General features: G+C 34.8%; 1 protein-coding gene across 1 annotated transcript in view; it reads left to right on the top strand.

The window, feature by feature from the left end:
* LOC117028754 (killer cell lectin-like receptor subfamily F member 1) overlaps positions 1–13,626 on the top strand; it is a 22,309-nt gene continuing 8,683 nt past the window's right edge. Inside the window, exons 1-5 of the mRNA XM_033117642.1 lie at positions 1–112; positions 1,026–1,124; positions 2,195–2,326; positions 10,839–10,993; positions 11,813–11,925. Coding sequence (XP_032973533.1) covers positions 1–112; positions 1,026–1,124; positions 2,195–2,326; positions 10,839–10,993; positions 11,813–11,925 — 611 coding nt within the window. The remainder of the gene's footprint in view (positions 113–1,025; positions 1,125–2,194; positions 2,327–10,838; positions 10,994–11,812; positions 11,926–13,626) is intronic.

A 13,626-nucleotide genomic window follows, 5' to 3' on the forward strand; every position in this document is an offset into this window, starting at 1 on the left:
ATGGATTATTCTATTTATAGGGTGTTTGGACAGGTGCAAAACACAGAGAGCTCCATGAAGCAGAAGCCAACTAAGCATCCCTATCATTGTCAACACAAGTGGACATGCAAAGGTAGGAATCCATAACTCTCCATTAGATCACAGATTATATAGCTAGGATTTTCTGTGGGTCTCTTAATCCTAGGTTTTTAATGAGAGCTTTTAAGAGTATGAACTAGAGTCTTTTATCCAGAAAATTTGTTATCTTGTTTTGAAATAATATGTTTACATAGATGTTTCCCGTCAAGATTTTGTGGTTTCCTATCCCTTTAACCTTTATATCCAACCCAGTTCCTGGCATGTAGTTACATATTTATAAATACTGTTAAATAGAATGCAATGGATCATTTTGACTTGATCTGGGTTGAAGATTGTGAAGGTGTTATAATGCTTGTTTTATTGAAGCACAGTATATAATTGTTAGTATCTGAATTTTGTTTTATGAATTGGTAAATATACAACATTTACTTCACACAACATTTGGTAAGATGGCTACAATATTCAATCTTGCTTATGTTTCTCCATGGGACACTCATTTTTATTATTATTCGGTGATTTTGGTACGATTTGTATTTTACCTTCCTGAGCCTCAATCTCACTGAATATTATCTGTTTAATTCAGTCAAGATGTAAATAAAAGTAAATGACAAATTATTTGTGGAAATATTTTGACTAACCAGTTGATCAACTAATATCCACCTATTGATTGTTGTATGAATTATAGTTTTGAAACAGAAGTATTAAGATAAGAAAGGTATTTAATAAATAGTAAATAAAGCATATTGGCCTTTTATTTAGAATCAATAAATATGATTCTTTAAAGATAATTAAGTATGTGTTCATGTCAAGGTAATTTTGGTAGAGACAGTAGATTTCTTCCCCCATTTTAAGTCAATGTGTACCCTCAGAATTTACATTTCTATGACACATTTTCAAGTTCATTTAGAATGTTGAAATGTTTCAGAAGGAAAAATTAATCATTACAGATTACCCTGAATGTCCAAAGTGGCATCAGACTGCTCTGAGACTGACCAGCATCGCCCTGGTTCTACTCGTTGCCACAGTGATAGGATTAACTATTTGGGGTGAGTAGATTGAAAGTTATATGTTCAACTATATGTATTTCCTTTGGAGTTTACCTTTGTTTCTCTAGCTTTTTCAGAATCATTTTACATTTGCCTTATATTTTCTTTCATCATTATTTTAATTACGTTGGCACTAAATGACATGGTTTGTGATTTCATTAATAGTTAGAAGTTTTTCCCTATAGAGAGGAGGCAACAAACTTGTTAATTTATAAAGTCATAATTTTAACTAATTGGTAAATGGTGTGGGTTTGGCAGTCACATCTATGAACTGAAGTTTTATATTTTGGTGAAAGCACTTAGTTTTATGAAAGCTTATTTGGCCCTGTAAATAAAACTTTTGGATTTCACAAGTGACTTGATATTTTGAAGTTTTGACAAAATTTATCAGCCTTGAAAATTTAAGTCTCAGTTAAATTTAAGATCTAGTCCTAAAATGAGCTTTACTTCAAAAAGAACCATGGCTAACTGCATTTGTTATTGTTTCTATAATATTTGTTGTGACCTTCTAAATAGTAGGAGCTGGGATAAACAGTTTATACAAAGGGTGCCAAAAAAATGTATATACATTTTAAGAAAGGAAAAACCTGTATTAAAATTGTAATACTCAATATATACCAATAACAAAAGGTGAGTACAAGTCATATGTATACATTTTTTGTCACCCCTGGTATACATTATTATTTAGCATTACAACTCTAAGTTTGTTAAGCACTCCACCTTTTATATATGAAAAAAAAATGAACAGAGAGTCTTCATAACTACTTAAAGATAACACAGAATTCTAAGCTATCATATTAAACAGATGCAAATTTAAATATATTTTAATTTTATTTAGACAATTTGCTTTTATTTTTTGTGTCTACTTACTTTTTTGTAAATGGAAATCTCCTGTCTCTAAGTTTATTTATTCTTTATCAAATTAGAGGGTTGAAATGCTCATAAACAGACCCCCTCTCAACCAGCAGCTTGTGCTTTCACCTGCAGTTTCATTTTAATAGATAATTAAAAGGCACAGTCTTATGTTTGTAGAAATCTAATTAGTCTTATTACTTTTCCTTATTTCTTAGTATGTCACCTAAGCATGCATTCCTTAACTGATAACCACAGCATGGAGATTCTTAGTAGTGGGAATGGAACCAAAGATTGCAATTGTATAAATATTCCTCCCAGGAAAAAGCAGGGCAATACAAACTTTACAAGTAAGTCGTTTTATTTCATTATATTATAGGGGAGAAAAATATTTTCTCCTATCCTTTTAAGTTTAGTGCCTGGATGCCTGTGAATTAAATTGACAAAAGAAAAATTAACAAGAGAAAAATGTTTATTTGTATGCATACCAGAGCTAGCAAAAGAAGTAGCTTGCATAAAATGCTTAAACTTAAAGGTTTATATACCAAACTTAGTAGGGAAAAAGAAGGAGGAAGAAATGACTTCTGTGGGGAAAATACATTTCTTTAAGAAAGATAAGTGTCTTTTTAAAGAGAACAAATGAAAAGTTTGTGATAATGTCTGTTTATACAGATGTAAGTAGTCATTCTCTCTTTTTCATCGCCATATAATTCTTCCAGAGAGGGGATTTATGGTGGGTTTCCTCTTAATCTTTCTCCTGGTAATAAACAAATTCAAAGAGGAAATTTATGGCAGCCTCCTTTTTCAGAAGTTCCTTCTATAGGTGATTGGATAAAGAAGTTGTGGTACATATACACAATGGAATACTATTCTGCCATAAGAAAAGATGAAATAGTACCATTTGTGACAACATGGATGGATCTTGAAATTATTATGCTAAGCGAAATAAGTCAGAACCAGAAAAAGTCGAGAACCATTATGATTTCACTGATATGTGGCACATAAAACTGAAAGAAACAAAGGAACAAGAGAAACAAACAAAGAAACAAAAACTCATAGACATAGACAATAGTTGAGTGGTTACCAGAGGGTAAGGGGGGCCAGGGGTGATAGATGAGGGTAAAAGGGGTCAAATATATGGTAATGGAAGGAGAAGTGACTCTTGGTAGTGAACACACAATGTAATATATAGATGACATATTACAGAATTGTACACTTGAAACCGAGGTAACTTTATTAACCACTGACACTGCAAAAAACTTTACCTAAAAGAAAAAGAAGTTTCTGTTTTTATTCAGGTAAGGGAAGGTCAGGGGAGCAGCTTCTGAATCTCAAATGTCTTCATCTTAAAATAATCCTTATACCAAAATGAAATATTTTGGGCTAGCATATTCAGACCCTTTTCAATATTTTGAAGATGATTTTCTTATTTCAATTCTTTACCTCCAATTCTGTTTCTTGTTAACCTGTTCTGGTTGAATGCTTAGAGTCCTTAACTGCTGACTTGTTTACCTTACTGCTGTTAAAACACTTCTCAAAAAGCATTGTCTCCAATAGCCAACTTACCACTACTTCAAGTGTTGTAATTCCCTTACTACGGAATTACATATCACTGGCAATCTCTTCCCAATTCTCAAATTCTTAGTTTATTTATTTGACTTTATATACATATTAGGCATATAAAAAGTACTTGGTTTACTGATGAGATGGCAAAGACTTTGAGGAAAAGTCCCCACTCAAGGATTTCATAATCAGGAAGATCCAAGATGGAGCAGTAGATAAACGCTGTAATCAAAATTACAAGTAAATTACAGAATCATCAACTTGGAGAAACATTTGAAATCTAGCTGAACAGAAGTTTTGTAACTAAGGATATAAAGAAGAAGCCACTTCAAGACTGGTAGGAGGAGTGGAGGCGTGAAAGAGACTGTTTCCAAATCTCTGTGCAGTGGATGAAAATTGGGAGGGATACCATGGCCACAGAGGTTCCCCCCAGAGAAGAGAAGGACCCCAGCCCCCCACACCAGACTCCCCATCCTGAAGTACTGCTGCCAGGAAGAGGAGCCCCCAAAACATCTGGATGTGAAAATGAGTGGGGATTCCAACCATCTGGGTGGGATGGAAGGTGGCAAGGAACCTAGACATCCTCTTAAAAGGCCCGTGCACAGCTTCACTTGCACACAGGCACTCACCATGGCTCTGGTGGAGGCACGGTGACTCAGGGGGCATCAGAGGTATACAGGGAGCAGATTGAAGTGTGTGGCTTCAAGGCAGGGCTGAAGGACAGTCCCATTTTCCTGGTGAGTGGTCCTTCCATGCAGGAAGCAGGCACTTGCCATCTTTAATGTGTTGTGCACTCCCCCTACACTTCAGGCCAAATCTGAATCTGATTGGTCAGGTAAACTCCAGAGCTCTGCCCTGCTGACTCACCGGGACCCCGTTCCACCCAACTCCCCCAACGCTGGAGGCTCTTTCTCTGAGAGCAGCGAGCCCTACTGACATTGCCCTCTTTCCTGGAAAACTATCCAAGTAGGCAGGTGGGCAATACCTGTCCGTGGTGTGCTCTGACACTTTTTCTGAGAAGCCCCAGGCTTAGCACTGGCACCAAACCAGAGTTTACATTAACCTGGTAACCACAGCACTTCCCACTGTAGTGACTTCCTGAGACCATGCCTTACCCAACTTGTGTACCACATGAGGCTTTATCAGTGACTGAACTTTAAGGGAGCCAGCAGGTGTCAGCAGGACTTGGGGTATTCTCAGTTTTTGCAGAGCTACCCATGCCTGGTACTGGTGACAGCCGTCCTCAGTTTGCAGAGTGGCTTCTCTCATGTGCCTCCACATTTAACACAAGCAGTGAAAAACTGCAGATTGCTTTGTAGCTCCTATCAGGTAGTCCCTGTCTGGTCACAGGCAGTGGATGACTTGGGCCTCTACCAGAGCCCCTCCCGGGAGGCTACAGAGTTTGGCTTCAGAGTAAAGCAGAGCACTGCCCAATTAGCCCCACAAGAGACACACACAAATGGCAGTCTCAACAGGTGCAAGAGCCCTCTGTGGGGAATCCCATTTTGTGTAGTAAGCCCTGCCCCCACACAGCAGCCAGTAAGCTTTGGTTATGGCCAAACCCCACAGCCAGTCAACTTGAGGGTCAATCCCACCCACTGATGTGCCAGTAGCAATAAATGCTCAAAAATAACAGGAGGGCACACACAACCCACACAAGAGACACTGGAACACCCAGTGCAGGTGACCAGGGAGACTCTCTGAGCCCCACAGAGCACCTACTACTTAAGGTCACCTAGGAGACATAGTAGATCTACCTAATACAAAGAAACAAACACAGAGGCAGCCAAAATGAGTAAACAGAGAAATACACTCCAAATGACATAAGAGAAAATTCCAGAAAAAGAACTACAAACAATGGAGGCAAGCTAACTAGCAGAGACAAAGTTCAAAACACTGCCTATGAGGATACTCAAGCAACTTAGTGGGAGCTTCAACAAAGAGATAGCAAGCATAAAAATAGACATAGAAACCATAAAAAAGAACCAGTCAGAAATGAAGAATACAATAACTGAAATGTAGAATGTACTAGAAGAAATCACCAGCTGACTAAATGAAACAGAGGATCGATTAAACAATTTGGAAGACATGGTAGCAGAAAATACCGAAGTAGAATACCAAAAGGAAAAAAAAGAATTAAAAAAAAATGAGGATAATTTAAGAAACCTCTGAGACAGTATCAAGCATAACAAAATTTGCATCATAGGGGCACCTGAAGGAGAAGAGAGAGAGCAAGGGATTGAGAACCTATTTGAAGAAGTAATGACTGAAAACTTCCCTGACCTGGTGAAGGAAATAGACATACAAATCCAGGAAGCTTAGGGAGTCCCAAGCAAGATGAACCCAAACAACAAGGCCCACAACAAGACACATTATAATTAAAATGGCAAAGATTAAAGACAGAGAGAATCCTAACAGCAGCAAGAGAAAGGCAATTAGTAACTTACAAGGGGGCTCCTGTAAGATTTTCAACTGATTTCTCAACAGAAACTTTATATGCCAGAAGAGATTGGCAGGGAATATTCATCATGATGAAAAGTAAAGACCTACAACCAAAACTACTTTACCTAGCAAGGCTGTCATTTAAAATAGAAGGACAGGTAAAGAGCTTCCCAGACAAGAAAAAGCTAAAGGTGTTCATCACCACCAAACCAGTATTACAAGGAATGTTAGAGGGACTTCTTTAAGATGAAAAAAAAAAATCATGATCAAAAACATTAATAATAAAATGCCAATAACTACATATTTATCAACAATTACTTTTGAAGTAAATGGATTAAATGCTCTGATCAAAAATGAATGGATAAGAAAACAAAACCCTTACATATGCTGCCTACAAGATACTTCAGACTGAAAGACACACACAGACTGAAAGTAAAGGGATGGAAAAAGTTATTTGATGAAAATGGAAATGAAAAAAAAAAAAAAAAAAAGCCGGGTAGCAATACCTATACCTGACAAAGTAGACTTTAAAACAAAGGCTATAACAAGAGACAAAGAAGGACCCAGTAATCCCGAACGTCTGGGTATTTATCTGAAGAAACCCAAAATGCTACTTTGAGGGGACATGTGCATTTATATGCTCATTGCAGCATTATTTACAATAACCAAGATATGGAGGCAGCCTGTGTGTCCAGAGATGGATGAATGGATGGATGACGAGAAGGTGGTACATATACATGGGAATATTGCTCTGCCATGGAAGGGAATGGGTTCTTGCCATCTGCAGCTGCATGGTTGGACCTGGAGGGCACTGTGCTGAATGGAGTATGTCAGACAGAGAAAGACAGATGCAATGTGATTTCACTTATATGTGGAATCTAAGAACAAAATAATGAAACAAAACAGAAACACACTCACAGATACAAAGAACATTTTTATGGTTTACAGATGGGAGGAGAGGTTGAGGGGGTAGGTGAAAAAGAGGTAGGTATTAAGAAGTACAAATTGGTAGTTACAAAGTAGTCATGGGGATGTAGGGTATAACACGAGGAATAGAGTCAATAATATTGTAATAACTATGTATTGTGTCAGGTGGGTACTAGATTTATGGAGGTGATAGACGGGAGGTGGTTGGGGGACAGTATGAAAAGGTGAAGGGATTAAGAAGTACCAATTGGTAGTTACAAAATAATCATGATGATGTAAAGTAAAGCACAGGGAATATAGTCAATAATATGGTAATAGCTATGTATCGTGCCAGGTGCGTACTAGACTAGTCACTTCTTAAATTATACAAATGTCTAACCACTATGCTGTGCACCTGAAATTAATACAAAATAATATTGAGTGTTAACTGTAATTGAAAAATTAAAAAGTGGGGGAAAGGTGAAGGGGAATAGAGGTTCAAATTTTCAGGTATAAAACAAATAAGTCATGGAAATGTAACATACAACATGGGGAATATTGTTCGTAACATTGTGATAGTATGGATGGTGTCAGATGGTTGCTGGCCTGATGGTGATCACTTCTTTAGATGTATAAATGTTGAATAACTATGGTGTACACCTGAAACAGATATAATGTTGTATGTTAGCTATATTTTTTAATAAAAATCTAAAAAAAAATAAAAAGAATCTCATGATCAATGTGTGAGACAGTAAAGATAGAGTCAAATGGCACCGCCACATGTGGTTTGAACTAATAAAATCTTTCGTAACAGAGGTCTAGAGTAGCTTCTTGCATGAGGCATTAGTATCTCTAAAGGTAAGGTGTGTACAGGAGGTGAAGTGTAGGTTAAGGATGATGTGATAATAATGATTTGATGACAGTAGAATCATATTGCTGGAATATCTATTTTATTTGATGGAAAGGAATCTAGATAGTATCGTATTAAATCAAACTCACAAATACATTAAGGATTAGAATATAACAGCTACATGAAAATTTAAGATGAAAATTTTCAGGAAATTGTGCTTAGGATGTTAAGGAACAAGTTCATTGTCCTTTAAAATTGGACATGATTTGGTGGAAAACTGTGAAGTGCGTTGGTCTACATTAGTTTTGTTGATAGATTGCCTTTCACTCTTCTACCCAAGGACATTATACTAGCATTTTGTATTATCATTTTTATCTATTAGATGAGACTTCTATATTATAGTGATTGCTGCTTTTGTAATTATTATTTGTTATAATATGTGATTAAGGTGTTTTAGATCATTCTTTTAAAATAAATATGTCAAAAGTCTGAATTGTAAGGCATTTGGAGACCAGTATGTCCCTGAAGAAGGGAGTTTGTGCTTTACTAACGTTCTGTAGATCTCCATTCATCCTCCATGCTGAAGCCACCAGGATCTTTGTAAAATGCAGATCCGTGGCCAGGCCATTCCTGTGCTTAAAACTCTACAATGTTTTTCTCTAATCCTTAGAATAAAGTCTAAGCACTTTAACATATTCTGTAATGTCCTCTGAGTCTTGATTTCCTACAATAACGGTCTCATTTCTCACAGTGCCCTCCTTTGTACTCTAGCCTCCAGCAAAACAAAGTTCTATAGAGTATTAAAAGGCAGCATAGTGTCTCTACTTTGAGTCTATTCATATCAATCCAATCCATTCCTTTTGAATATTTATTATTCCATTGCAACTTCTTACCCTCTGAACACTTCTAACACACACACACACACACACACACACACACACAGAGTTCAGATTATATATGTTAATATGATAAAAATACACATAGTTGATTTTAGTTGAATTTCTTATATAATAGAGAAATTACATGTAAAATCACATGTATTGGATATTTGTATTTTTTATTCTGTAAACTGCCTGTTCATCATCTTTGCCCTCCATTTTTTAAAAATTAAGGTGCTTATTTTTTCTTATTTAAAAGTGCTTATTGTAGAATAAAAAAATTAACCTTTTCTCACAAGTTGCAACTAATTTTAAAGCAATAATCTACCCCAAACTATAAACTTTTGCATAGTTTAAATACAAAGGATTATACTAAAATATATTTCTAGTCCTTATGTTAAGTTTGGATAAGTAATAAATGCATTCTAATTAAATACTGATGGTCATAAGAGTGATAGACTACAATATGAAAATATAATAATTTGCATGGTTGTTGTGATCGCCCTTTTGCCTTAAGACTTCAGTCTTCATATCACATCTTTAATAGGTCAACAAAATACTTCCTTATTATAGTCTTTTCTATATTCCTCCCTATACATGTACTTTTCTAGCTTCTCTGGATTGCTCGGAGGCCTTCTTTCGATGGGGGTCCCAGCACGATGGCACTGAAGAATTATTTGTTGACTATTTCCATCATCTTATCTTTGGCATATCAATAATAGTTCCCCATGCTCTAAATAACTATAATTTTCAATAGATTAATTTCTTTCCATTTTACGGGACTGGCAGAAGCCTGGGCTTCTTTATTGCTGTGGCATGTGACTTCCAAGCAAATAAAAAGAAGAATTAAGTGAATAATTCATGCTTTATTTTAGAGGCTAAATGCTACCATAGCAAAGCGCATATCATGATGAACCTCTGAAGAAGCACGAGAGCTTAAAGTCATTTATTTCTGTCAATAATTTATGATACTGAATTTTAGCAAAATTAAAGTTTGTCTCCAGGTGTATTGTTCGATGTTTTTCCTGATCAATGTAGATAAAACCTAGCTTATTAATACACTATTTCAATGACCACTTTGTTGTTTTTACCTATAAAATAAAATGCTCTGAAGAGGGTTGTAAAGAATTAGGATACTTTGCTGATTCAAAACAGAAACTTAATATGTGACATTTTCCCCAAATAATATGATTCCTCATACTCTCTCTCAAAGAACTCCAACAGTATCTAATGATAATAACTAACTTTTGTATAGAGTATTTTATACTTTATATTTTTATGTTCATCCTATTTAATATAAGCATATCAGACAAGTTTTTACACAAATTTGTGGATATTTAAAAAAATAATGTGCAATATTTAAGATATATAAAAATTTAAGTAAAATGCAATCAATACCTACTATTCAGCTTAAAATATTTAAAAAAATTAGTTTATTTGAAACCGGTGTGTACCCATTTCTGAATATAAGTTTATTTTAATACCTATTTCAAGTCTGTCCTTTTATAGAGATAAGTCTGGTGGTCATTGAGGCGTGTAGATACTGGGGTCATGTGAAACAATTTGTTTTACAAAGTTACTGATAAACTGTGTTGTGAAATATATACTTCTGCATCAAAAAGGGACTCTGAAAAATGACTTTTTTTTCCATAGCAGTTTTCTCCTGATGCTTTTTAAGCTCTCTGTTTTACTTTACATTTCCCTGTGCCCTACCACTTATTAGCTATATGACCTTGAGTAAGTCAGTTAACCTTTAGTTTCCCGGTTTATACTTTACTTAACCTTAGCTTTAGTATGATTATTTACAAAATGAGGAACATGGAGTTCATCATTTTATGGATTTCATAAGTTTTTTATGAGGAAAACATTTTATATATTCATGTGCACAAAGAATTCAGAAAATTATTTGATGTAGTGATTACTCAATAAATAACATTATTTCTTGCAGTTATCTCTTCGAAAGACTATTCATTAATGGAAGAGGAGTTCATTTCTTAAAAGTGGGGCAAAATCTTTACTTTTAAGGAAACAGTTTATAAAATTAATTTTTATATTCAAAAACTATATATTTTATTATTATACATTATATGTAATTTTATAATTATATATATATTATATTTTTATATAATTTTATAATTATAAAATTATATTTTATATGCAAAAATTGTTTCTGATATTCAAACCTTGTTCTCATTCCTATTTCTTCCTATTTTTCCATTTCAGCAAACCCTAGACTAAACTTATGCCGTAATGACTGGGTGCAGAAGAAAGGGAAATTTTATGAATTTTTTGAAACTTTTAAATCATGGATAGATAGCCAAAAATCATGTTCAATAATGAAATCACATCTCTTGATGATCCGAGACAAGGCTGAACTGGTAAGAGCTAATTTACTATAAAAATTAGCCCATTCAAAACTGGGAGAAATAGGTGCATTCTATAATCCAAGAATTATAGTATTAATAATTACTGCCATTTATTGAATTCCTGCCGTATGGCAGACACTGTGGTAGGCATGTTACAAATTTACATAACTTAGTGCTCACAATAACCTTATGACATAGGCAATATTTTCCCCATTTCCATAAGAGGAATCTGCAGAACTTGACAGGTTGTATAAACTTGCCTATTTCATGCTCTAAGTAAATTCTAAAGCTAGAACATCTATGTCATCCTTCCACATTACCTCTTGGAGAGAAAGATGGGAGCTACTTGGGATACTCATCAAAAGCATTACCAGTATCTGGCAATAACCCTAGTGTTTTAGGTAGGAAAGATGGGGCTCTTTAGTTTCATTTGTGTGTAGCTTCACCATAGCACCAGTTTTCTTCAAGATTGCCTATTGGTAGACAAAGCAATCCATGCATAGTTGTTGCTCCTTTTGGCAGACTTACTCCATTCCTAGTTTTTGCTTCACATCCCCTTTGCACCCTTTCATCAGTTGCTGTTTATATCACCATCCTCATGTATTTATTACATTAAGCAGAACCTGCCTTCATATAATGTATGTCATGCATTTTGAATACCTTCCTATATTGATTTCCTTGTCTAAATATGTAGAAAACCTCTTCAGCCTTCTTAAGATTTTCTTGATTATGAAGATAAATATCAAAACCTTTTAAAATCTGGAAAAAAGTCAGAAGAGGCTATTTTAATAGGTATAACTCAGTTAATTTCCTCTGGATCCCCTTTCACAGGATTTTGTGCAGAATAGGATACGAGATGGAATCTACTATTGGATTGCATTGAACATTACACATCCACAAAAGACATGGACCTGGCTGGATGGCACCCCATTAAATCCACAGTTGTGAGTATTTGGCATTTGAGTACCATTGGGGAAATATGAAAGCTCAGCAGCCAATCCCTACTGGGGGCTTCCTGAAACTCTAGGAAACCAATTTGTTCCTATAGATCGAAGACTTTGATTTTTGTTAATGTGTAGGTAGTATATTTTCCTTAGAGAAATAAGGCTCCTAAGCTCATTTATTTTCATATTTGGGCTTTCTTTTTGTTTACCTATAATTCTAGAGGTATAAATATAAAATTCTCTAAATTTAAGTTCTTATGAAATGTTTCTTAAAGGTTTACAGAATAATCTTTATTTTGATTAAAAGGACGTCAGTTATTAAGAAATACTAAGGAATGAGTTATAAATAATGCAACAAATTGCTATTTGACTCTTTTTAAGTTTTGTTACCCCCCCCCCAAACAATATCTGTTTCTATTTTTATGTACCTCATTCATTTCTGCTTAAATTCTATGTGTAGAGAGCACTGAATCCTTGGGGGATTATGTGCTATTCCCCAAAACACAGCCAGAAGATCTGGGGATTCATGGTGAAATCTTCTCTTCACAGTATCAAGGTTTCAGGGATCATCAAAAGTGAATTAAACTTCTTGAAAATTTTGGTTTTTGTGGTGGCTTTCAAACAGATGTGACGTTAAGGAGATAAGGAAGAATACAGATGTTCTCAAGTGATACAGCAGGCACACTGGGTCGGTTGAGGGATAGTAAAAAAATGCTCTGAACAGAAAGTCATTATACAGATGAATATTCTTATACAGTAATTATTTACAATATTACATTCTATACCTACCCATGCCATACTCTTTTTATGGCACACACACTAAATTAATTAAAAAATTTTTGCCTATTATTTCTAATAAAAATCTATAAACATAGTTTTGAAGTTATGTTCTTCCAACCCACATGTGAATTTGCTTAAAATTATTATTTTGTAATCTGGTTTTTAAAATTGAGAATTTAAAAATTTTTTTTAGATGTCTTTTCATTTATTTGTCTAAGAAAGAATAAATTGGTTTAAACATCATGGAAAAAAAGAATGAAGTTTTCCTCTTTTGTGTTAAGGGTGAAGCATTTGGGTATTCCCATATATACACATATACACAGAGATCTTCTTGTTAAGGTTTCTATGTGAGTTTAAACAATTTAAAAGGGGACAGGGTTTCTTCCGTATTCCTCACTCTAACTCTTACTCCTTCCTTCAATTCTATCTGGGGTTACTGTTGCCGTCTTTAGCATGTGAAGTCTAGACGTACCAAAGACTATTCTTCTTAGGATATTTTGTAGAAGCAAGGAGGCTCCTTATACACAAATAATGAGGGAAGATTTTTGTGACATTTGGGATTTAGGTATGGAAGATGAAAAGGCTAATAGTTTGATTTATTCTGCAGAAAATTCGTTCAATATTTTTTGAAAACCGTGTTTATTTTTGGAGGTGTTGATATTTCTAAATCTTAAAATGATAAATATGATATTGTATGCTGTAGAGTTGGTATCATTTCATTGTTGTAGATACTCTAAAAGCTTGAATCAGAAATTTTTGGAGTAACAAAACGAACTTTTCTACTCAAATGCAAAGATTGTTCTCATAGTCTGGACTGCTCTAACAAAATACCACAGGCGGGGTAGTTTATAAATTACAGAAATTTATTTCTCATAGTTCTGGTAGGTTGGATTCCAGGATCAAGGTGCCACCATGACCATG

The sequence above is a fragment of the Rhinolophus ferrumequinum genome, chromosome 10, assembly GCF_004115265.2.
Source record: "Rhinolophus ferrumequinum isolate MPI-CBG mRhiFer1 chromosome 10, mRhiFer1_v1.p, whole genome shotgun sequence".
Classification (NCBI taxonomy): domain Eukaryota; kingdom Metazoa; phylum Chordata; class Mammalia; order Chiroptera; family Rhinolophidae; genus Rhinolophus; species Rhinolophus ferrumequinum.